Genomic DNA, 27,260 nt, shown 5'->3' on the forward strand with positions numbered 1-27,260 from the left:
ATTCTGGCCTGGACAATTCCATGGACTGTATAGCCCATGGGGTCACAAAGGGTCAGACATGACTGAGAGACTTTCACCTTCATGTAGTTCTAAAATTTCTTTTAGTTCTATGCACAATAGTTATCGTTACATCTTTTTAAGGTAATTCCTCTTTTATCATTATAAAATATTCCTCTTTATCATCTCTCAAAGTTTATTTTGTTTGATATTAATATAGCCCCACATATATCCATGCAATTATTATTTCCTATGTTTTTATTTCTTTACTTCAAATGTATTTGTACTGTTAAATTGAAATCATGGCTGTTGGAATGTATGAGTAGTTAAGCATTTTTTAGTGGATTCTCATAATCGCTTTATTACTTGAGGTTTTAGTCTGTTAATATGTACTGATCTATTTGTATTATACTTGTTGTTCTACTTATTATTTTTTAATTCTTTCTTTGTTTCTTGTCTTTGTTTATGAAACAGTGTTCCTATCTCTCTTTCCCCTTCTTTCTCCCCTATATTTTAAATTTCACTATGATATTTTCAGCTTTATCTACTTCTTTTTTTTTGCTTCAAAATCTTATTGTATTTGGAAATGACCTAGCTATTCAATAGACTCCCATCACTTAGTTAGTGGTTGTGCTAAGGATTATAGAACGATTACAAAGATAAAGATAAGAATCCATCCTTAATTTATATCCAACTAGAATACGATGCCCTTATTACAAAACATTATAACTTTGTAAAAGTGAAATTCCAGTTACCTTTTACACACTAGGCGATTATTTCTATATAGTTTACTTTTACTGTGTTGTATAAACCTCATAATACATTGCTATTATCCTAGACTTAAACAATCAATTGTTTTTGAGGAATATGTCTAAAGTCTCATATTTACCAACTGTGAGAAATATGTCTAAAGTCTCATATTTACCAACTGTTTTTCCCTTTCCAATGCTCCTTATTTCTTTCTTTATGTCAAGCATTCAACCTAGTATTATTTCTATACAACCTAAAGATATCCACTTAGTATGTTTTGAAATGAAAGTCCTATTATAGTGAATTCTCTCAGCATTTTTCTCTAAAATGTTATTATTTCTTCATTCTGGAAGGTTATTTTACTCAACAATTTTGCATTTCACTAATTCTAATGTGAATCCAGCTGTCTTTATTGCAGTATTGTTTCCCTGAGCATATGTTTATTCTTTGGATGCTTTAAAGATCTCTTTGTTCACAGTAGAATCAGATTAAAAGTGACAAAAAAAAATTAAAACATTTGAAAATTAATAATACACTTCTCAATAACTAAAGAGGAAATCATAAAAATTACAAAACATGAATTTATTTTCTAAAACTTAGTTTTCATTGATTAACGTTGGTGTGCCCTCATTTACATTTTTTTGTAATTATTTTCATTGAAATTCACTGAAATTGGATATATGGCCCAATGCCCATCACTAACTTGGAGAATGATCACCATTATCTCTTTTAAAAATTATTCTCTGCCATACTTTTTCCTCTCTTTTTAACTACATGTATATTGATTGGTTCTCTAAGTACATATACTTTTGTTAGTTCGCATATCTGAGTTGTTTACTTCCATTGAGATGGAGATACAAACAGACGCAAGTATATATGTGTACGTATATATAATATTTTTCTCCTGATTTTGTTGTTGCTCATCGCCTCAGTCATGTCTGACTCTTTGCCACCCCATGGATCATAGCCCGCCAGGATCCTCTGTCCACAGGAATATTAGAGTGGGTTGCCATTTCTTTCTTCTGGGGATCTTCCTGACCAAGGGACCAAACCTGCCTCTCCTGCTTGGCAGTGGATTCTTTACTGCTGAGCCAGTTGGGAAGCCACTATCTATCTATCTATCTATCTATCTATCTATCTATCTATCTACGTATCTATGTAATATTATATATATATGCATATATATATATATATATATATACACAATTTTACTTTACTAATTAATTGAAATTACTATACTGTGGGTACTATAGATGATACAATGTCTTGTCAAGTTTTGATTCTAGAAACTGTTTGAATATGTCTATGTTAGTCTTTTTTTCTTAGGATGTACTTTTTTACTCATAGAACACATTCCTTTCTCCTGAGGCATGGGTTTTCTCAAGTCTTAAAGCCCAAGATACTCACTTAAGATGAATCATTCTGGTTGTGTCAAAACTTCTATATCTTCCTACTCTTCGCAGTGGCTGACATTATCTGTTAAAATCTTAGATCCCCAGAAGTGTCTTTTTCTGGGCCTACCTCCCTGTATATGTACAGTATAAGATTCTATTATAAATTTTAGCAGAAATCTTACAAAGTTACCTTGGTTAGGCCCTTCTGTGGTTTTCTGGTTCTCTCCTCTTTGTACCCTCTCGAGGAAATTCATGCCACAATAGCAGCCCTAGATTTTGATCTTTGTTTTCTCTGCAGAATTGCTTATTCTGTACACAGGCTACACATTCCTACAATAAAGCTCTTCCCAAGCAAATGCTCGAGTGAATTTATATCTTATTCTGTTGCTTCCCCTCTGCTCTTCAGTTCTTAGAATCAGAAACTTCATATATTTTGTCAGGATTTTTACTTGCTTACTATGAGAGTGTAAGTCCAACTAATGTATTTTAGCTTAAGCTAGAAATCTCTATGGTATAAATATGTTGCATATTAGTGGCTTTCTATTTAGCTTTTATTTACTATAAAACTGGATATTAACATAAAGTCATGAAGCCAATAACTAATATAAGTAAATTTAAAGATAAAAATTTGTTTTATCTGAAATAAATATGCAAAAAGACACTATTAAGACTTATGCACAATGTACTATCTTTGAAAATGTATTTTAACATTATTAAAATATCAGAGATATATTGTAATTGTTATCAATGATTATTTTTTAGCAACTCTCAGGAAGAGCTCTTTGGCTTTCCTCACTAAAATTTGAGCAGAATGTTAGAAAATTCCAAATATAATTTTAAGGATGTATAAGGATTATTTATAAGAGTTGGGGAATCTGGCCTACTTTTGCATTTAAAAGCACTTTCAACAAAAATTAAATGAGCAAACAATTAAAAGACCTTTACTTTTAATTTTTAAAGGAAAGTTGATTAGAGATGAATTTGCTTTGATTTTACAAACTTTGCTTCCAAATGTTGTATTATTCTGAGTTCTTCAGAGAAATAGATGACATATAACATATTATATAGGCTATATATATGTGTATATACATATGTGTGTGTATATATATGTATATATATATATAGTATATGTATACACACACACACACACACACACACACACACACACACACACACTGCTTGAAGTTCTGTCCACTGGGAGTATTTCTTTTCAACACTGCCCTACAAGGATATCTCAGAAAATGATTGTAGTGTCACAGCCCAACTCTTAGTGATGCCTGAAAATCACGAAGAACACTTTTTAAACTAGACCTAAGGCTTTTCTTCTTCTGTCACCTGAAGAAAGAACTTCTCATGAGGCTATAAATGCAAGCTGGGTAGAGAAGTCAGTGTAGCAGAAGTGGGGACCGTGGGCATTTGGGTCACTTCTTTCTGTTCCTTAACTTGGGTTTTTGGGGCATGTCCAGGCCTGATCACATATGAACCAGTTCCATTTGAGAATAGAGTGCTGTTGCGCACACTCAACTTTATGGCTCGATAGGTCAGATAGCACACAGTTTGTGAAGAGCATCTTAGACTGCATGGTCACTTGGTACCTCATGGGTTAAGAAATTAGTTTGTAAGCCTCCGTAGTAAGCCAAGAGGTGTTTCTCAAAATGAGACTATTTATCCACAGAGGATGGCAGGGCCTTGTTCCAAAATCAGGAGGGTCTGTAATGCAATTCACCTATCACAGGCTCCAACCGAAATCTCCACCTGCCACTGCTACTTTAAGAACTTCTGCATCCATAGGGTTATATGGCCAAAAGTGATGGAGTAGCTTGCACACCAGCCCAGACCTATTACAGTCAAAACCAGCAGTTTTTCAGGTGACTTGGTAAATGGATTTGGAGAAAACACCCAAATGAGGAATATGCTACCTCCAAAATCTGAAGAGGCCCATTAACCCATTGTGCTATTTTTTTGGTTGTAGGATGGGCCAGAAGCAACAATGTGTTATTTACCACAGGATGGGTTTGGGGACACACGGGGTGCAGTATGAGATGAACTGCAGGTAAAACTCCATTGATCACCCGACTTTCGTACTCCTCTATTCGGGTTGGCAGATCACACTGACACTTTGCTTCTCCTGGAAGTTGATGTCAGTTCAATGTCTAGTAATACCAAACTGTTCAATTATTTTCTTTTCCCCAGTACACAGTTCTCCTGAAAAAAAAGGCATAGGTTTTTTGGGGAAGACTTGGAGAAAGAATAAGAAATGTTTGGTGTATACTGGGGTCCTTCCTCAAGAAGACTTGGCATCCTTTTTTTTCAAGGGATTCTGGGTCTGTAAATTGGCTTAAGCCTGGGAACTGATGGATTCTGTTTTTATGATTCACGTTGGTACTTTGTTCTCTTGACCTTGAACTTTTTGGCTTTCATAGGTTAAGTATGAATTTAGTAGCCCTCCTATCCACTTTTAGGAATACTGTAATCAGTTAGCCAATGCCATAGATCTATGTGAGTCAGACTACTCATGAAAACGTGAGCTGCACTAATTTTGTGTTGCAAGATGGGGGAGTCGAGGGGTACTGGGGAAATGAACACATTTTCAACAGGTTTCCCATATTTTTCTACATTTGCTTCTTTTTGTCCCCCTTCTATACAAGGATGGTGTTTAAAAAAATTAATGCACATTTAATTTGACTCAGCTGACCACTATGATAATCCTGCCACCTATCTTTTGCCAGGTGAGTGCGCTTAACCTCTGTCACTCTGGGATCCAATTACTCCCATTGCGCTTAGGTTTCCCAGTTCAGTGATAACAGGTCCATTGTATCACAGAAAACAGTGATAACAAAGCTCTTCAAGGATGACTGGGCTCCCTCATAGGTTTGTATCCCACAATAGTGATGAAAGATACGTTTTCTGTACCCTTTCAGTGTGGGTGAGTAGATGTTAGATAACAAACTACTCTAACATTCCAATCTCCCTTAAGACTATTTTCCTCCCTTTATTTTCCTCTGGAAAACCCAGACAAATGCAGGTTTTATTTACATAAAATATAATTTATATATACATAATGTATATATATTATAAATATACATAACATTAATTCTTTCTCTGGAAATATATATGTAACATATATATGTCATTTGTATTACATTATCATACAAACATACATATGTAAAAATTGGCTCCCATGATTATGGAGCCTGAAAAGTCCTAAGATTTGCAGTTGGCAAACTGGAGACTTAGAATGTTCGTGTATTGGTTTCAGTCCAAGTCCAAATACTTGAAAACCAGAATCAATGGTGTAACTTCCAATCTGAATAGAAGACAACAGACAGAAAGAGTAATTGCCCCTCATTCAGCCTTAGATGAGGACACCACTTAGGAAAGGACAGTCTACTTTAGTCAGTTTACAGATTGAGGTGTCAGTGTCTTCCAGAAGTATTCCCATAGATGCATTCAGAATTATGTTAAACCAAATATTTAAATTGATTTATAAAATTAATTATCAGTTTAAAATTTTAGCCTATTTTGCATGTGCATGTTTAATTTTTTCAAATTTTTGAAAGTAAAAAACATTGTAGCAGAACAGAACTAAAAATGATACTGTTGGAAAACAGTAGCATTTGAGATATTTATTCATAGTTTATTTTGCATATTTATCCATAATTTATTTTGCTTTCAGTGTATTTATTCAAGTTCAGAAGAGGCAAGAAAGGTATGATGAGGAAGTGAAAACTACTTGGTTTGTTCATGTCTGGAGAAAATAATTACATTTGGTACTCATTTCTTAAGGCATTTTATGTTGGCTTTGCTTTATAACAGATAAATAATATTTTTAAGATTTCTATTTTGTCATGATCCTAAAAATGCTAATTTTGAAGTTTATTTTTGATATTTATTTATATTTAAGCTATGGTAGAATAAATTTTACTATTGATTTCTATCAATTCTAAATATATAATTCAAAATTAATAATGTATATGAAGAGAAATTTAGTATTTTAAGATAGTGGCTTTTGTTTCTGTTATATTTCACCAGAGAATAACTTTTGAGAACTTTCATTTTTAAAATGAAATTGTGAATTAAAGCCATTAAAATGTGTTTTATTTTGTGTAAAATAATTCTTTTAAAGTGGAATTTTAAATTAACAGAATAAGGAATATTATGAAATATTGGAACAGGGCTTACAACAGGTAGGAATAGAATAATAAAATTAATTCAGTGATGTGTTACATCATTGAATGTAATGATTTCAATATATGAATGGCTAAAATAATATTATTGTTTAATGCAAAGATTTATTTTGTAACTAAAATTTAATATTTTCAGACAAAATACTTATTCTGAAAGTTTTGTATTTCCATGAATATTTTAATTTCCCTTTGGTCATCACCCTTAGTCCAAACAGCATGATATTATAATGCAGAATTTTCCTTGAAATTTAAAAATTGAATATAGTATCATTCAGAAAAAAAGTATAGTTTTTATCATACATATGTTTTTCTAGACTTCAAAATATTTTGAATGAGTAGAAAATCTTTGAAGAGTAAATTGTTTCCACAGATGATTGAATCTAAGATGTAGATTCATATATAATTCAGTGTGATAGATACAGGTTCACTTTCCTACACATTTTAATAACCACAACAGAATGTTAAACATTTATTAAATGCAAAAAATAAAAGTATAACACAATATTTATTACATTATTCTAATTATGTTAAATGTATGGAAAATAGTGGGAAGGATTTAGAAAACTCAAAATTAATTTTCATTTGTATATATATATATATATATATATATATATGTAAAATTTCCACTGAAATTTTATACTATAAACCTGTTCCTGCTTTTTATTTTGGCTACTTATTAATAATTTCCATAATATAAACATGGGATGGGGTCCTTGACATAGTGCACAATATTTACACTACTGTATTTAATATTCCACAATTTTCAATAAATTGTAGCATTAACCTGGATTACCTTTGTTTCAACCTGAGAATATATTTGAAAATATTAATAATTGACCAATATCTCAAAATTGTATTTTGCTGTGTATAAATGTGTATTGGGCTTCCCTGGTGGCTCAGACAGTAAGAAATCTACCTGCAATGCAGGAGACCTGGGTTCGATCCCTGGGTTGGGACGATCCCCTGGAGGAAGGCATGGCAACCCACTCTAGTTACTTGCCTGGAGAATCCCCATGGACAGAAGAATGGTGGGCTACAATCCATGGGGTTGCAAAGAGTTGGACACAACTGAGAGACTAAGCACAAAGTGTCTTAACTCTCTAGACTGGACTCTTCTAGAATAGAGAGTTAAGGAAGTATCCCTAAGAATAAAAATTGTAAATGAAATTTGATAAACATTTAATTAGGGGAAATGCAGAGAAGAGGAAGGGTTTTAAAGGGTGAGAGAAACATCTGCAAGCATCAGGTATAAAAGCTGGAACAAGCCTCCTGAGAAATGAAGAAAACAAAACAAGGCAAAACAAAGCAATTAATATGTATAGATCTATAGCAAAGTGGATTAAGGTGACAGAAGCACATCTGGAGATGAGAACAAGATAATGATAAATGCATAAATAAGGCTATCGAGTCCAAGCAAATAGAATAACAATAAAAGTAAAGATTATTAAGAAAGAATATTATCCCCTTTTAATAGAATTGCGTGTGACTAAACAGACACACACATACATGCACAAAATTTGCCTAATATGACAGAAATTTGCATTAGACTAAGCCTGATTTCTAAGATTTTAGATTCATATTTCTTATGTACTGTACCTGGTTGGAGATTTTCTTTTTTTGCTACAAAGTAGTATGACTAAATTTGTGATGCAGAAAAATCAACTTCTTTAGTACAGAAAGTTGCTAGGAGTAGAACAGTAGGGAAGTAGTTATCAATCCAAAGATTGCTGCATTGGTCCAGATAAGACCAGTGCAGGGTGGTAGCCTTAGAGATAGAGACAGATGAATAGGCAGGGAGGTATTTCAGAGAAGAAAAGGCTGCATATATTTATTTTAATACTGGGCTTAAAAGTAAAGAAGGAGTAAAGTATGAATCCAAAGTCTGTAATTTTTGCTACCATAATAAATAGATTCAAGTTCTCAAATAGTTCAAAGGTGGAATAAGATACCAAAGATAGGTGGAATCAGAATGTACTGGGAATTGCAAACTAAATGATGGAAGACAATAGAGCAGGGGATAGGCTGGAAATGACTCAAGGTACAGAGTAGTGTTAGGTTTGCAAAACCATTGTTACCCTTGTGGCTCAGAAGGTAAAGAATCCACCTGTCATGCAGGAGACCTGGCTCTGACCCTTGGGTCCAGAAGACTCTCTGGAGAAGGGAATGGCTGCCCACTCTGGTATCCTTACCTGGAGAATTCCATGGACAGAAGAGCCTGACAGGCTTTGGGGTCGCAGTCCTTGGGCTCACAGAGTCGGACCTGACTGAGGGACTAACACTTCCAAAAACATTTGGAGTTTTTCCAACTCAAAGTTTTCGTAAATATTGATACATGATTCATGTGTCTGTTTTAAACACTTAATGAAAAACCGCCTATACTAAGAAGTTGCTTTTAAGATGGGAATGAATAGAATGAAGATACATAAGATTACTGAAATGGCCAATGGAAAAGCTCTGTGAGTTTTATATTCCTTGAAGTTTCAAATGTCCATAAAATTTTTCAATTTCCAAAAAAATAAGAATATGCTGGTAGAAAGAGTACTCTTCTAAAGTCATATAGAGACAAATCTGTGAGATTAAGATTAATGTTCTATCTCTGGTTGGTCTCTGATGACAGAGCTTGTGTACCAGCAAGCAATATACTGAGAGAAGTAAAATCATTTAAAATTATGGCATATAGCCTAAACTTATTATAATAAGGTTTGAAATTCCTCACATCATCGCTTTGAGTTCAGTGATTTTAAGTGTAATCAAGAATATATTAATATTTTACACTTAAGATCTAGACTAATAGATTCTTTTCTTGTTAATGTGCCAGCCATTTAAATCTTGGTAGTATTCTATTCAAAAATATTGTGTGAGCACTGTGGTTTGAAAATATGTTTTACTTTATTTCAAATTAACATATATATGTGTTTAACATTTTTGAGAATGATAAAATTAAAATGCTTAATCTCTCCACAGTGAAAATTAAGATAACCACCTCAATCCTTGTTCTAGTGATGTTATGTGGAGATAAATCGCTATTTGCCAAAATTATTTTTTCTGTAATAACAATGCATATATTTATAGACTCTTCCTTTCTACCTCCCTGAAGCTTCACACTGACCAAGATAAAGGAGATGGAAATTTAAAATACATATTAACAGGAGATGGGGCTGGCAGTCTGTTCGTCATAGATGAAAACACAGGAGATATTCACGCGGCAAAGAAATTAGACAGAGAAGAAAAATCTCTTTACGTTCTTCGTGCCAAGGCTATAGACAGAAAGACCGGGCGGCAGGTGGAGCCTGAATCTGAATTTATAATTAAAATTCATGATATCAATGACAATGAACCAAAATTCACAAAAGACTTGTACACTGCCAGTGTTCCTGAAATGTCTGGAGTCGGTAGGTATATGCTAATTCATGTAAATTAAGTTTTTAATTTTATTTTTTGCTAAGGTAGTTATTATGGACATACAGTTATGAGATGTGATCTCTTTCAAGATAAGAGCTATAACTGAAACTACTAATTAGTATTAGCTAACTCACTTCTAATGATTTTCAGTTGTGTTTCTTAACATTTCCTGCTATTTTGTAACTGATATTTAAGATGATTACTGAGAACAATTATTCCACTGAATTTCAACCAAGTCTTTACCTCTACTCAACTGCCATTCAAATGGCACTCAGGTTCAGTGTATTTTTGCCTGAAATGAAAAGAATAGTGTCAGCAGTTCTAGAAAGTTTTGCTTGCATTATTTTGCATAATAACAACAAATGTTTGCATTTGACAAATTTCTTTTGATAGTCTTATTTGATCATTGAAACAGCTTCATGTGATAGGCATAAGAAATAGAACTTTAAATCCCCATTCTGTTAATTAGGAACCCTGGATTCAGAAAGATTAAGTAACTGAATTAAGATCAAATCACCTGGCAGCATATCAACAATATTCTAATTCTTTTTCATCTTATTTTAGCTATATTCCAAACAGCATGATTAGTCCTAAAAACTGAAACTAATCATTTCATTCTTTAAGGCTGCCCATACTTTTAAAAGCCTTTTGTTATTATGCAATATTTTTATCTGTAAAGGTCACTACATTTAGCTATATTTATATGAAAGGTTAGATTTGTTAATGAGATAGTAAAAGCTGACTCAAATCATATTTCTAATAAAAACACTGAAAAACATGCAGTTGATTTTCAAACTTTGATATTTAATTGAATATTATTTCAAAATCAAGTATATAATTTTGACATTGTTGTAATTAATAAATAGGTCAGTCTAAAATAAAAGAAGAAAAACAAATTTATGTATACCTTTGCTGAGTGATTGATGTTATATATTTTTTAGTTATGTGTGTCATCTAGCCAGAATAACCAAAAGTTTGTAAAGAAGTTTTTATTTTTTTCTAAACTGAGATGAAATATCACCTGAGGAGGGGAAAAATCTGCCTTTTCAGGCATTCATTCCAATAATATGAAAAGCACTAATCAAATTAGAAAGGAGTCCTGTGAAATCATAAAGCCTAGGATGAAATATGAGTGGTTGTATTTTCTTTTAAGATTTTTAAATATCTGTTAGCTTGGTTCAGTTACATGGAAAGTACTGGGTTGGTCCATAAAAGTTGACCAGTGGGCTAATGCAGATATGCAGCATGTCTCTTTGTAGGCTTATATTTGAGATCGAGATACATCTAAAATGATGTACTCCATTTCAGTTTCCTATTGGTGTACATTCTACAGTTCAGTTTTCTGATTAATACCTTTCAACAATTGTAAAACATTTTTTTTATTGTATGTATATTATTTTGTCTGATGTTTTGACACATAATAATACAAAAAGTGAAACTGTTAGTTGCTCAGTTGTGTCTGACTCTTTGCAACACCATGGACTGCAGCCTGTCAGACTTCTCTGTCCATGAAATTCTCCAAGCAGTAATACTGGAGTGGGTTGCCATTCCCTTCTCTAGGGGATCTTCCCCACCAAGGGACCAAAGTTGGGTCTCCTGCATTGCAGACAAATTCTTTACTGTCTGAGCCACCAGGGAAGCCCCAATAGTACAAAAACTTTCATGTCTTGTGTTTCTCCAGAAAGATTTGATATACCTATAGGATATGCAATTATGCAAAATCATGCAAGCAAAGCTGTCTAAAACTGCTGACACTATTTCTTTCATTTCAAGCAAAAATACACTGAACCTGAGTGCCATTTCAATGGCAGTATATTCCCTATTGGCTCAGACCATGAAGAATCTGTCTGTATGCAAGAGACCCAGATTTGATCCCTGGGTCAGGAACATCTGGAGACGGGCCTGGCAACCCACTCCTATATTCTTGCTTAGAGAATTCCATGGACAGAAGAGTCTGGCGGGCTCCAGTCTATGGGGTTGCAAAGAGTTGGACATGGCTGAACAAACACTTTCAGTTTCATAGAAGTAAAAAGCATAATTAATATGATAGAGATACTTTAATGTAATAAATTTGGATAATTGACTTAAAACCGAATGACTTTTTAAATTTCCAAACTATTATTTCATCTTTAAAAACAGAATATTAATTTATCAGAGACTAAACTCAACCTGTATTTTCTCCTATATTATTTTAGATTATTTAATGGGATATTATCTTCTACTCAATATGTTTTTACAATCTATCTACCAAGTTCAAAGATAGTCTTTCTCATCGAAATACTAATATCATCTAGATTCTATTAATATTTATCAAGTGTGTGATAAGATCAGAACTAGACTAAGTGCTTCTCTGTTTTATTTTTCACAAACCTTTCACTTGTTCAAACCTATATTAAAATATAGAATATATAAGTTTATACATAGGAGAAGCCTTGCAGATTATCTTGTCCAAAAAGCCCTTCATGTAAAGCAATCTGTATTTCATTTATATAAGCTTTAAATTATGGGCAGTACAATTTCTAATTACTGTAAACCTTAAATATGAGAATTTGGGTCATTGCCAATAACATTACCTGCATGTCTACAATTACAACAAAACTGAGAAAAGTGTATAGGTGGTGGCTATATGGCTCCAGTTGCAGATTTTGGTACTGATAAACAAAGATTTAAGAACTATACGTGAATCTTGATCCCATTTATAGAGAGAGAAGTAGCGTTAGTCATTCAGTTGTGTCGGATTCTTTGCGACTCCATGAACTGTAGCTCGCCTGGCTCCTGTGTCCATGTAATTCTCCAGACAGGAATACTGGAGTGGGTTGCCATTCTCTTCTCCAGGGGATGTTCCCAACCCAGGGATGGAACCCAGGTTTCCTGCACTAGGCAGATTCTTTACCATTTGAGCTAACCGGGGAACCCTGTCTCTTTATAGAGGATAATTATTATTCTTTATTCCTAATATTGATGTTATTGCACTAATTGATTCTTCCTTGCCCCACTCATAGACTTTGTATGTCTATCTATTTTTAAACAGAAATGTGCATATCATAAATATTGTATGTATATGTGGAAGATACTTACTTGGTTTAATTACCACTCTTAATAAATAAGTAAAAATGAGTCTAAAAGAATTAAACTGACTTGCTCAAAAAATACAGAGACAAATTGTTCCGATACTATCTTTAAAAAAGAAAAAAAAGTTAATAAAATTAAGAGATAGCTGGATAATTTTAACACCTTACTGTTTTTCTCTACTATAAAATACTTATGATTATTAGGCAAAATGTACTTTGGAAAACTTCTAATTTTATTAGATTCTTAGTGACTCTTTGAAAGTAGAATTTTTTCTTATTATTTTAATTCAAATTTCTCAAAAAATGAAATCTAAATAAGGAAAAGGGAAACTGCATTTTACAATAAGAATTTAGATCTATTTATTTATATATGTATATATATATATATTTCTTGTATATAGGTATATATTTATTGTGCTTTTCTTTGCAATTCTTCTCCCTGATTTAAAGGAAAATAAAGATTAACTCATTCTAGGTTTATAGATGTGATTTTCTCTGCTTTTACCTCTACAAATTATCATTTACAGAGAAATATAAAGGGTGATATTTAGACGCTTTGTCAGGTTATGTGTAGCCCATATATTAACAGCTAAAGCCCAAATATGATCACATAAGAAAGAATGTCTTCTCTCTAAATGAAGTAATTCACTATTATTTAATTATAAACTTATTATTAATTGTAAGCTTATTTTCACTATATTAGTGATTTTAACTTAAATCCAATAATTGAAATTCTACTATTAACTTTGATGGTAAATTAAACCTAAGATAATAAAGTATATAAATTCTTCATTCTCATTTTATCTTTCTTTCCAATGTTGTAGTCCAATTTTCTCATTTAGAGTGTTCCCTTCTATGGGATTATTTGTTATTTCTTAATATATTTGTCTTTTTTTTCTCTCTCTCACCAAATCCTCTGCCTGCTTTTTCCCTCTGCCTCTTCTTTCTGTCAAAATCATAAGCCATATTTCACTTTTGTTCTCAGAATCATGTGCCTCAAAATAAAATGAATCTGATAGCAAAAGAAATCTTATGAAATCAATGAATTAACAATTTGAATTTGGCATCTTGGCTATGTTTAATAATTCATATTTCAAATAATCCTCAAGTATGAAAACAATTAATAATCTAACATATATGCACAAAACTGTTTGTTAATAGCTAAATTCAAATGATTCCAATTAACTCCAAATGATTTCAATTAACTCTTGAAATCTGAAACACATTAACATCTTCTGATCAGAACGCTAACCTGGGTAATTTATGAGGCTATATAGTGAAGGAAAATGGGATACACTTTGATTTAGATGTTTGTAGCAGATTCCTATATTTTATGTTTTCCATTTTTTGTGACCATTATACTTTGGTTAAAGATTATCTATCAACTTTCTATATATGCATGCATTCATCTCCATAAAGGCAAATTCCTACTGCTTAAATTTGGAGGTTTCTCATTGACTGGGTATTTCCCCCAATTGGCCCCTCAAAAACTTATCCAGTTTACCTCCCACACCATCACCCCCAACAAAGAATGTATCGGTAGCTTTTCATAGAACACACAATTAACTCATCAATGAATCCTTCATGTCCTAATCTAGGCTCTATCTTAGAGGTACACTGCCTGTAGATTCAATAATGTGTTCAATTATATGATCAGACAGGCCATTTAGTACAGTGTTTAGGTTGAAGCTTCTTCAGACTGGCTAGCTCAAATCCCATCCTTTCACCTACTAGCTATGTGATCATGAGCAACCTCGATATGCCCCAAGGTCTACATCCCATGTTTATCATGAGGATAAAATAATAACATAAATCAAGCACTGAGAACTCTGCCTAGTCTACGTTAAGCATTTTGTAAATGTTAGATCTTGTTATGACTTTGTACTAGGAACTCTGTTGGGCTTTAGAGATAAAATGTTGAACAAAAGCAGACAAAAGCCCTTGCCTTGGGAGATTTTACATGACACAGGACAAAACGTAAAAGTAACAAATGACATGAATTTGTCATTCAGGTTTCATTACATTTTACTTAATATTTGTTTAATAAAGAAGTAAATATTTTAAATTATTTGCAAATAAATGAAACATAGCTGCAAAAATTTAGAGGGCTATAAAAATCAATGTAGTCCCTTTTAGTCTTTTATAAACAAATATTTATAAAATTAGGACAAAAGCACATAAACAACTTTCTATGTAATTTTATTACTAAATAATATGAATTGTGAAATATTCTTACATTTATGGAAATAGAAAACAAACAAACCAAAGGAAAAAAAAAAGCTGACCTTTCCCCTAAAGTTCAGAACACTACATATTTCTCATTCGTTCATTTTTCTAGTATAAATAATATATTAGTGATATGCTGTTAGTATTCATTAGTGTTTAACAACATTCTAATTATTACCATAATTCTGAGAAGGGGAATAGTATTTTATATGAGTGTTTGTGGCATTTTAACCACATTGATTTCCATTCCTTAATTTGTTTAATGCTTTTAGGTTAAACAGTTTTGGGTAGATTCAAAGACCACATACCCATGGTAAAGAACAAATGATCAGAACCAAACTTAACAACAAAAAATATTAAAAGTGTCACAAAAGTATAGAGGTGTGTTTTTACTTATTATGAAATGATAGCCACAGTCAAAATAAAATCAATCTAGTAGCAAAAGAAATTTATGAAATCAAAGAATTGATTTGAATTTAGCATCTTGGTTATGTTTAATAATTCATATTTCAAATAATCCTCAAGTATGAAAACAATAATCTAACATATGCACAAAAGATTATATAAAAATAAACATAAATCAGAAAACAGCTCTAATTGAACTTACAAATGTTATTGTGGGTGGAAGTCACTTTAAAGATTTCTGCTTTGGTTTAGCTCACATATAAGTGGATGCTTCTTAAGTGATAAAACAGTACACCTAGGACTGAGTAAGTTACAATGTGTCCTCTCACAAGATATACAAATTCCATTGCAGCTGAGGAAAACAGAAGCTTTAGGAGGAAGAGATCGAGTTCTCATGCTAATTAGTTTTGAGAAAACATAAAAATACTTGCTAAATTCATGTATTCAGATATATTGCTGAAAAATAAAGTTTTTAGTATAATCTTAATGTGCAATATATTAGTTTCTATAATCTGCATATACACACAAATGTTGAGAAACACTCACTACAACTCATTACGCAAGCTCTGCCTGTGTAATGTATGCGGGATATTAAAGCAGGTGACAGAGGCAACATGGAACTCACTTTTTCTAAAGAATTTCAAAATCTATGTAAGAATCAGAGTCAACAGTTTGAAAAACTACATGTAATATACTAGAAAATGCTCTACAAACTCATTTTGCTCAAGGAATACATGTAGGATTTATTTAATGGTAGTTTCAGAATCATGCCTTGAATCTTTATAGCGTTCTAGAAAATATAGAAAAAGTCCATCAATATATTACATTATATTTAGCTCCTGAAACTAGCTCCTTTAAAGTTCTTTTATCTTTTAAAAATAATGAAATGTGATGAAGTTAAGAGAAAATAATTGAATTTTTACAAAGTAAAATTTAACCGAGAGTAATGGTAAATTATAGTATTGTATATGAGACAATTATACACATTCTTAACTCAGGAAGGATAATCTACTGATTTACACATGTGTAGAAAATAATACAAAGCATATCAATAGGTATGATTATATATGACAATGTTAACTACATTTTAAAAAGAAGCACAGACACAATACACATATAAATCTTGCACACATAAAATGCTAGCATTTTATGTCTTTTGTTTCATTCTTCATGAAAACGGGGCCCCTTTATTTTCATTAAATTTACCATATATAGTTAATTTATTAAAATAAAAGCAGCAAGAGTGCTTTCATTATTGGATTTATCTTTGAATCCATCCTTCCAGTTAGCAATAAATGTATTGAGAATTGCACGAGCACTGTATTTAGTGAAAAATTCTTTTCTGTCACAATATTTTCAACCAATTAGTGCATAGTCACCTTTATGATAAATTTTGCTTTTGATTGTTTAGATAGCTCAATAACAATATTATTCAGAAATATTAAAATTTTAAAAAATGAAAGATGAGTGATTTTAGAAGCATAATTTAAACAAATTTCTTGAAAAATGTACCATGGTCTAACATACCATATTCCTAGTAATATGTTTTCATAAAGATAGCTTCAAATTTGAAATAAATTTTATGTCTTTCTTCTCCTTTTCAAAGATGTACAATTATTCCTGCTCATTGTGTGACTATTGTTCTATGTTTAAAAAAAAAATAAGAACAAATTTCCAAGTATTTAAGTGTCTGTGTTTGGGTGGGAATTCATGTAGGTACATCTGTCATACAAGTGACTGCAACAGATGCAGATGACGCCAACTATGGCAATAGTGCCAAAGTGGTCTATAGCATATTACAAGGACAGCCATATTTTTCAGTGGATCCAGAATCAGGTAATAACATTTAATACTTGGCCTCTTTCTCATTATGTAATACATCTGGATGCATAGTTAATTTATAGATTTTTATATACTTAAAATCAATCTATTAAGCATTGTGTTTTTATTTATTCCTAATACTTACTCCATGGAAACAGAAGCAGATTTCCTATTATTTAAAAAGATTTGAATCCTTAGCTCTTGAGACTAATATTTGTTGAGTTTAAATTTATGATGCAAAATATGAAATTTCACAGAGATTGAACACATTATGTGTCTTAGAAATTACCAAAACTAAAAAATGTGACAATCATCAATATTAAACAAGCTGATTCATCTAAAGTTTTTGACTCAAGTTAGTTTTTTTGTAATCAAAATGGTAATTAAATTGATTTATCAAAATGGTAATTAAATTGATTTAGCAAAACCTGTTTCCTAAACAATTGTCCATGGAAGAATTTTTGTCTTTTCTGTGACTAATGTTAAATTGGTTATGGATTGAAAGACTTATCTAGGTCCACTGGCATGTTATCATCTGCATGTTCTGATTAATTTCTGTAAAATGGATCTTGCATGGCTTAATTTTAAAACTCGATGATTGAATTGCAAAATATGTGTCTACTTTTTCCAAAAGGTATAATAAAAACTGCATTACCAGACATGAGCAGAGAAAACAGAGAGCAGTACCAAGTGGTTATACAAGCCAAAGACATGGGAGGCCAGATGGGAGGACTTTCTGGGACCACCACAGTCAACATCACTCTGACAGACGTCAACAACAATCCTCCTCGATTTCCCCAGAGTAAGAGAGGTTTCAGTGATATCATGTGGAAAGTTTCTCAAACACACTGTGAACAGTTAAAATTTTTGCTCCTAGTTTATGCATACAGATGAATCCACAAACCCTCCTTCAACAGAATGTCACAATTTCCCTCATATTAAAGTGAAGAATCTGCCTGCAATGCAGGAGACACAGGAGACACAGGTTCAATCCTTGGGTTGGGAGACCCCCTAAAGGAGGAAATGGCAACCCACTCCAATATTCTTGCCTGGGAAATCCCATAGACAGAGGAGCCTGGTGGTCAACCGTCCACAGGTTGCAAAGAGTCAGACACAACTGAGCGATTAATACTGCATCACTTCAAAGTGACTATGATCATTTTTATCATTGAGTAGTTAATGGAGACAACAAGGAAATGAGGTTCTTTTTGGCAACTGCAATTATCCTCTTCTACTTTTTGAAAAGTTATAAAATTTTCCAGCCTAGCTTTCCCATCATTTCCTATGATCATCCAGTTCTTTTGACTAACTTTTCCCTGGTTATGTGTATGGACTCTCAAGGCTGACCACTTGGTTTCAAAACCATGTCTGTCACTTGTCTTGCCTCAGTTCTCTTGTTTGTACATAAAAACTATAATTCTTTATTTAGCCTATTCTGAAACAGGTTTGTTGATGCTTTAATATCTCTGAAATCAAATACTATATTAAAATCAATGTAAGTTAGTTTAATTGGCCACAATTTTCTTTTTTATTCACCCATAGCCTTATGGATTACCTTGGTTGTGATGACATCTGAGCTATGTTAAAAATTTTCTGGTATCTGTTACCTACTTGTGAATAATTACACCAGTCTATAGCCTTTCAGTTATAGCCATTTTTAGGTATGCATGTTAAACCATGGATTCTTTGCAAGCCATGAGGTCCTATAAATATAGACTCTGATTCTCAGCTGCAAATATTTCCATTTTGCAGCAAATAAAAACATAAGGGGCCCTTTCTTGAAATGTTCTACTAAGGACACTCACAATTCAATTTCTGACATTGATTCCATTGCAATAAAGCATTTTTTCAAGCTAATCAAATTTGAATACTTGATGATACAGCTCTGGATGGTGGACATATACATAGGATAAATGTTAAAAAATAAACTTCACTGACAATATGAATAATAAGCTTAATTAACATAAATCTAAACTTTGAATTCAGTTTCCTTAAATATAAACTGAAAGAGTATGATATGATGAATGCTCAAATGACTTGCCGCTCTATAATTCTATGATATAATATAATCTTAGCAGAAGGTTTGGAACTGTAATAGTAATAGCAGAAATGATCTTGAACTAAGAAATGAACTAAGCATGTTAAAGACGTAATTTCATGTAATCTACTTAACAAGCATACAAGTTAATTGCTATCATCATCTCAATTTTATAGATGTGGAAATTAAGGGTTAAAGAATTTAACTAACTTGCCCAGTGATGAGAATTCAAATTCAGGGTAGCTGGATTTAGAAGTCTCTCTTCTTAAGAACCAAGCAAATTGGAAAGAGAACAGACTTTGAAGTCAGAGAGACTTAGTTTTGCCTTCTGCATTTCCCAATTTTACAGGGCGATTTCCTTGAGCCTTATCTCTGAGGACAATATACTTGCCTTCATTCTATGAGGATGAATGTTAGAATTAAATGAATTAACATAGGGGCATTTGGCCTTATATAGACATTAACACATATTAAATGTTTAAAAACATTTCTAACTTTCATTAATATTTATTGTGATATTTTCCAATTATCTCTTGAATAAACCCTCACAAACTTAAATGCTTTTGGGGACAGCACAATGTAAAAATTTCAGGAGACAGAAACATTCATATCCCAATAAAAGACATTAACAAGCAAAAAAGAAAAGAAGGAAAGAAAGAACTTGTCATGCAAGGATTTATTTTTTTCTGTCCTTGAGTTAGAATATAAGAATAAATGGTCAAGTTTATGGTCTAAATAATTTAACACCTGAATAATGTGTAATGATAATACTGAACACTTCAAATAAGCAGTAAACAATTGCTTTCCTGCCCTCTTAAGTCAAAAAGTTCTGGATTCTAATATCAGGACTACCATCTACTATCTAAATAACATTGAGATATCCACTTGATCTTTCTGGAACACAGATTTCTCATTTACAAAATGAGAGAGTTCTGTCTTTATAAATTATTTTCCCAACTTAATAGATCCATAATTTTTGACAGCTTACAATTCAATATGATGAAAAATTCTCCTAATTTAAAATTAATTTAAATTAAAAAAGCAGAAGAAATGAAAGTTTTTGTTATCTAAAGATGAAACAGCTTTGATTTAATTTTCAGGTACGTATCAGTTTCATTCTCCTGAGTCTGTACCTCTTGGAACTCCTCTTGGAAGAATAAAAGCCAATGACCCTGACGTGGGGGAAAATGCTGAGGTGGAATACAGCATTGCCGAAGGAGATGGAGCAGACATGTTCGATGTCATCACTGACAAGGATACACAGGAAGGGATTATAACTGTCAAACAGGTTTCTTCTTGCTGTCTTCATTTTTTCATTGAGCACTTTATGGTTTATTTTTGCTTTTTAGGTAAGAAAGCCTAGGATTTATTTCTTCCATCCTTTACATGCTTCTGTCCTCCATATAAATGGGAATAGTTGTGATTTCTCTTCAAGTGAGTTAAGCATCTTTATCACTGACACTTAAAATTGCTATAAAACTTCAACAGCTTGTGCTTAGAGTAAACAACAAGTAAAACTAGGATCAAGTAATCTCAAAAGTCATTTTTATATTTCTCCGTGACATTATTTTGCCATGGCAGTACTCTGGCCGCCTGATGTGAAGAGCTGGCTCAATGGAAAAGACCTTGATGCTGGGAAGATTGAAGGCAAAAGTAGAAGGGGGCAGCAGAGGATGAGATGGTTAGATAGCATCACTGATTCAATGGGCATAAATTTGAGTGAACTCCGGGAGATAGTGAAAGACAGAGAAGCCTAGTGTGTTGCATTCCACGGGGTCGCAAAGAGTCACACAGGACTTAGCGACTGAACAACAACAACAACGTTATTATTTCATGTACATTTCCAAATATTTAAATTTTTATGTGTGTCTATTAATATAGATGAGGGTGGAAGATACTTAATTTTTAAAGCAGTGAAGGAGAATATTATGAAATGTTACATAGTATAATCCAGCTAAATATTGACTACATTACATCACACTAATTTTACTGGTTAGATTCAGTTCAATTCTAATTTTCCACAGCATTCAGATTATTGTTTTTTTTCTTTTTAAAACACAAGTTTTTGAACTGTAGGATTTAAGGAAGTAACTTATATGAATAGCCAGCTAAATCTCAACTTTATATTTCTGCTGATTTCAAATTTTTATAACTTTAAAATAATAATACATAATAAAGCAATAAATAAATAGCTTATTTATTTATTAGATATTTCATTTACCTATGACTACCAAAATGTAAAATATATTAATAAGTCCAAATCAGTATTAATGTTATACTGTTACATTCAACTACTCTTTATAAACATGTAAGGCAAAAAAAAAAAAAAGTACTAACTTATTTGATATGCCCATGAAGCAATAATTGAGAAACTTATTTAACCAAAATTACTGAAACTACTGGAGGGGTGTTTATTACATTTTGATATTGTCTTTCTTGTTATGTCTGCTATGTTATACTAATTTTTCCTACTTCATTTCACTTCAGAATTTAGATTTTGAAAACAAGATGCTGTACACTTTAAAAGTGGATGCAAGTAACACTCACCCTGATCCACGATTCTTACACCTGGGACCTTTCAAAGACACAGCTGTGGTTAAAATATCTGTGGAAGATATAGATGAGCCTCCCATGTTCAGTAAAGTCTTTTATTTGATAGAAGTAGATGAAGATGTAAAGGAAGGCAGCATCATTGGACAGGTGACAGCATATGACCCAGATGCCATGAACAATTTAATAAAGTAAGTGTTTTCAGAAAACCTAAGTTTGAAGATAAATAACTATCACTCACTATTTACAAGTTGTGTGAAAAAAATGTACAATATGTGATCAAGTACAATAATGAGACCAAATGCTTCCATAACAAAGACTCTTTGCTGTGCTGTCTTTTAAGTGCTTTGGACATTTTGATTCCTTTGACTCATCACACTTTGGGCTTCCCTGGTGGCTCAGATGGTAAAGAATCTGCCTGCAAGGCAGGACCCCTGGGTTCGATCCCTGGGTTGAGAAGATCCCCTGGATAAAGGTATGGCAACCCACTCCAGTATTCCTGCCTGGAGAATCTCCATGGAGAGAGGAGCCTGGCTGTCTACAGTCCATGGGGTCGCAAAGAGTTGAACTCAACTGAGCAACTAAACACACACATCACACTTAACAAGGCAGCTCTTATTATTTTATCTTTCTGCAGATGCTAAGACTATAGTATTGAGCATTTAAATAACATGCCAAAAAATTAGCCACTGGAAAAGCTGGTTTGAGGTTCAAGCTATCTGGCTCCTGTGTCCATGTTTTAATCCATTAGTTATTGAAGTAATTCTTACCTCACTGTCCTTCTTAGATAAATCATAGTTCAAATAAAAAGAGATCTAAATAAAATGTTCTAGAGAAGTGTTCTTCTAGAAAAGTTATTAAGAAATACTTGTAAAATTAATGAAATAACTTTGAAATTATTCCCCAGGCACTTTTTACATAAAAAATTTTGGGAAACAAATTATCAACTATATTCTATTAATAACACACAGGATTGGTAAAGACAGTAGTGATATTTGAGAACAGTGAAATTATTAAAAATTAGTATTATTTGTGCAGAATAGTGTAATAATTTCTCAAAGTTTGAAGATTGTATTAACATTTCAAAGCTTTCAAATGTGCCATAATTTATGCTTAAGTGAAGTGTAGTGAAAATGGCTTAGTCATGTCCAACTCTTTGCAATCCCGTGGAGTGTATAGCCTGCCAGGCTCATCTATCTATGGAATTTTTTAGGCCAGTATACTAGAGTGGGTAGCCATTCCCTTCTCCAGGGGATCTTCCCAACCTAGGGATCGAACCCAGGTCTCTCACATTGCAGGTGGATACTTTACCATCGGAGCCACCAGGGCAGCTCAAGTTATGCTTAAGGAGAATATAAATGTAATTGTGATATAAATTGATAAATAGGATGGGTGGATGAAGATGAGTAGGTATGCTGACGAAGACAAAGAAGACTAAAGAAACAAATACTATATTGTTTGTTAATGTGTGACTAGTATAATAAAATACCTAAAATTATACTTTGTTTAAAATTTAATTTTTTATCCAGCAAGTACTTACCATGTAGCATAGGGAACTATATTCAATATCTTGTAATAACCTATAATGGATGGCAATGTATAAGAAGAATATATATATTTACATGTAGTGTAAACTGAACTATTTTGCTGTATACCAGAAACTAACACCACATTGTAAAATGACCTATATTTCATACAATTTTTAAAATTTAATATTAATTAAGGAAACTAAATAATTAAATATGTATTGGGAATGCCCAAATTTCCTACAATTCATGTCATATATCATACATAGAAAATCAATGAGAGCAACACTAAATATATAGGCATTAAATTTAGCTTAAGATGTAATAACTATTCATGTTAATTTACAAAGCAACATTTTTTGCACTAAATATACACTAAGTTTAATTTGTTGGTTAATTAATATATTTTTAAAATAAAGAAGCAATTCATGAAATTCTAACCCATACTTAGTACTCAGAGTTTAGCTTGAACTATTTGGCTAGTTTTAGGTCAATTAGAAGAGAATTTATGTAACTTTCTCTTTTAAGTAAATGTTCAGGTTCAAATCATATATTTGTATGTTGTTTAACATTAATTTAAAAACATAATACCAATGAATGAAAGATTATTTGATGCTTTTATATCATCGTGCATAAAGAGTATTAATTTTACATTATCATGTTGTATAAAACAAAATTCTTAAAATGAAATAAGCAATCTAGTTTTCCAGTGATCTACATGTATGTTCCAGCAGGTTTACATCCAAAATTATGTTTATTTACCTTTTATAGAAATTGAGTTTAGCTGATTGGCTTTGGCATCTCTTATATGTGAATTTATTTTTGTAAGTAACAAAAGGAAGTTCAGAGTGTTTTTGTGTTCTTTGCAGTATTGAAATAGAAATAACTTACCATGTATATAAAAATGCATAAGAGACTGTAGATACCAATAGCTATAAATGCTCAATAAATATCTATTCTTGATAGATTTTGCAGTTTCCAAAAACATAGTAGCCAGTGTTGGCTGTGCCTTCATTTAGACCTAGTATTTGTGATACCAAATATTTATGCTTAAAATTCCACATTTATGTTTTCAACAAAGTCATTGATTTTACCTTTTGTCTGTTAATAATACCCACTGTTGGAAAGTTTCAGACAAATGACAGGATATTGACTCTTTTAGATTAAGAACCATCTATTGCCCTACTACTGAGCATTCCGCAGTATAAAGGAGACAGCCTCTTAATAATCTTTTCTCATTCATTTGGTATATCTTGCATATAGGAATTCAATGAATGTTGATTAACTTGAGAAAGGCAAGCTGATTTTCCATGTTGCCAAGGATATTTGTTTATTTATTCAGATAACATCAGGATTTTATTTAGTTTAATCATTTTAACACCCCTTTCTACACAAAGGTTTTAATCTTTTCATTGAATCAAGTGATAAGCAACAAAATGCTTTTCTACTCAAATGGTGGCATCAGATTCATGATATGAGACTCAAATATTTTGTCTATCTTTTCCTCTATAAAATAATTGTTATTTATTGTGCCCTTGGTATGAGCAGGAAACTATCCAAAGTATCAGATCATTTAAATCTCATCACAATATTATATGGCAAGTACATTGTTATCACCTATATTTTTTAAATAAACTATTTCATATTAGAGCATAGTTGATTAACACTGTTGTATTAATTTCAGGTGTACAACAAAGTGATTCAGTTATGCATATGTGTGTGTGTGTGTGTGTGTGTGTGTGTTAGTCGCTCAGTCACGTCTGACTCTTCCCGACCCTATGGACCATATCCCGCCGGGTTCCTCCTTTCATGGAATTCTCCAAGAATGCTGGAGTGGGTTGCCATTTCCTTCTCCGGGGATCCTCCCAACCCAGGGATCGAGCTCGCCTCTGCAGTGTCTCATGCATTGCAAGCGATTCTTTCCTTACTGAGCTGTCAGAGAAGCTCACAGACTTAAGAGAATAAATTTGTGGTTACTCGAGGGGAAGCGCAGGGGAAGAGATAGATTGGGAGTTCAGCATTGACATGTACAGCTATATTATTAAAAATAAATAGAGATAGAGATGCAAAGAGTTTAAGGAGCTTTACAAATAACTGGCAGGCTGAGGATTCAAACTATTGTTGATCTGAATGCACAGCCAATTCTTTAGCCTATATTTTCTGCTTTCTAGGCCTGATTTTTAGAGATAAATAACAAGGTTTCACGCTCATAAACTAATATGACTGAATTCAGTAGTACATAGCAGAGCCTCAAGGATGAACTTATACAAAAAGTAACCCATGGCTTTTGTCCCTCAGAATTTGGTTTAGTTTTTCATTGTCTTTTCCATTGTCCATAATAGGGAATTTTTTTTTTCTTTTAGTTTTATTGAGGACTGTGTTGTGAGTTGTAACTTCTCTTTTTTCATTTCTAATTTTATTAATTTGGACCCACTCTCTTTTTTCTCAATGACTCTGGCTAAAAGTACATCAGTTTTGTTTATTTTTACAAAGAACTAATTCTTAGTTTTGTTGATCTTTCCTATTGTTTCTTTGTTTGCTTGTTTTTTAGTATCTATTTCATGTATTTCTGCTTCTTATAACTGCTTTTCTTCTACTAACTTTGGATTTTATTTTTTCTTCTTTTCTTAGTTCCTTTAGGTGTAAAATTAGTTTGTCTCTTTGAGATTCTTCTTGTTAACTGAGATAGGCTTGCATTGCTATAAACTTCCCTTCTGGATCTGCTTTTGCTGTGTCCCAAATGTTTTGTATTGTTGTTTTTGTTTTCGTTTGGTCCTTTGGATTTAAGGTAATTATTGATAGCTATGCACCTACTGTCACTTTATTAATGGTTTTGGGGTTGTTTTGTAGTGCTGTTTTGTTCCTTTCCTCTTCCTTTTCTCTTCTGCCTTCTGATTTGATGGTTGCCTTCAGTCTTTGGTTTGGATTCCTTTCTCTTTTGCATGAATGTATCTGGTATGGATATTTGAGTGGTTCAAGATGATATTGTCCTCTTAGTATGCATACAGAATTATCCATTCCTTTAAAATTTTATGTAGTAGTCTAAAAAGGATAGGTTTTAATTCCTACAAATATTTGGTAGAATTCACCTATGAAGACATCTGGTCCTGAATTTTTGTTTGTTGGGAGTTATCATGAGGTTGTGATTACCATGAGGTTTATGTATATCAATTCATATATATATATATATATATATATGAATTTTTTATAGATTCGTGTATATATATATGAGTTTTTATAGATTCATATATATATATATGAATTTCAAGCTGCATATGTCTTAAGTTCAAACAGATTTTAATAGTCAGCCCTGCATTTTTACTTCTGCAAATCCCCTCTACATTTAATGTTTTTGATATCATATTTTACATCCTTTTGTTTTAAGTTCCCCTTAACTACTTGTTGTATATATGCATTATTTTTACTATTTTGGTCTTTCAACCTTTCTACTAGTGTCATACATCATTGATTTACCACCTCTACTGTAAAGTTACCTTTACAAATGAGATTTTTTTTTATACATTTCTAGTTCAGCTGTTTATTTTCATTCAGAGAAATCTCTTTAAATTTTCTTTAAAGTTGGTTTTATGGTTCTGAACTCTTTAGTTTTTGTTTGTCTATAAAACCTTTGATATCTCCATCAAATCTGAGTGAAATCTTGCCAGGGAGCATATTATTGCTTGTAGGTTTTTCCTCTCATCACTTTAAATGTACTGTGTCATTCTCTTCTGTCCTGTGTAGTAACTGTTGAAAAGTTGACTGATAGCCTATGAGCATTCCCTTATATATATATCTTGCTGCTTTTCCCTTCCAGATTTTAATATCCTCTCTTTAATTTTCTCATTTCATTACAATATGTCTTGGTGTGGTCCTCTTTGGGTTGGTCCTGATTT

The 27,260-nt window shown here is 32.3% G+C and overlaps 1 protein-coding gene across 1 annotated transcript in view; it reads left to right on the forward strand.

Moving 5' to 3' along the window:
* Positions 1 to 27,260, forward strand: part of CDH9 (cadherin 9) — a 175,232-nt gene that overhangs the window by 130,348 nt on the left and 17,624 nt on the right. The window contains exons 4-8 of the mRNA XM_081523423.1: positions 9,426 to 9,720; positions 17,149 to 17,268; positions 17,888 to 18,055; positions 20,392 to 20,579; positions 21,779 to 22,032. Of these exons, the coding sequence (XP_081379549.1) occupies positions 9,426 to 9,720; positions 17,149 to 17,268; positions 17,888 to 18,055; positions 20,392 to 20,579; positions 21,779 to 22,032 (1,025 nt within the window). The remainder of the gene's footprint in view (positions 1 to 9,425; positions 9,721 to 17,148; positions 17,269 to 17,887; positions 18,056 to 20,391; positions 20,580 to 21,778; positions 22,033 to 27,260) is intronic.

The sequence above is a fragment of the Giraffa tippelskirchi genome, chromosome 8 (assembly GCF_054371585.1).
Source record: "Giraffa tippelskirchi isolate mGirTip1 chromosome 8, T2T-mGirTip1v1.2.pri, whole genome shotgun sequence".
Lineage (NCBI taxonomy): Eukaryota > Metazoa > Chordata > Mammalia > Artiodactyla > Giraffidae > Giraffa > Giraffa tippelskirchi.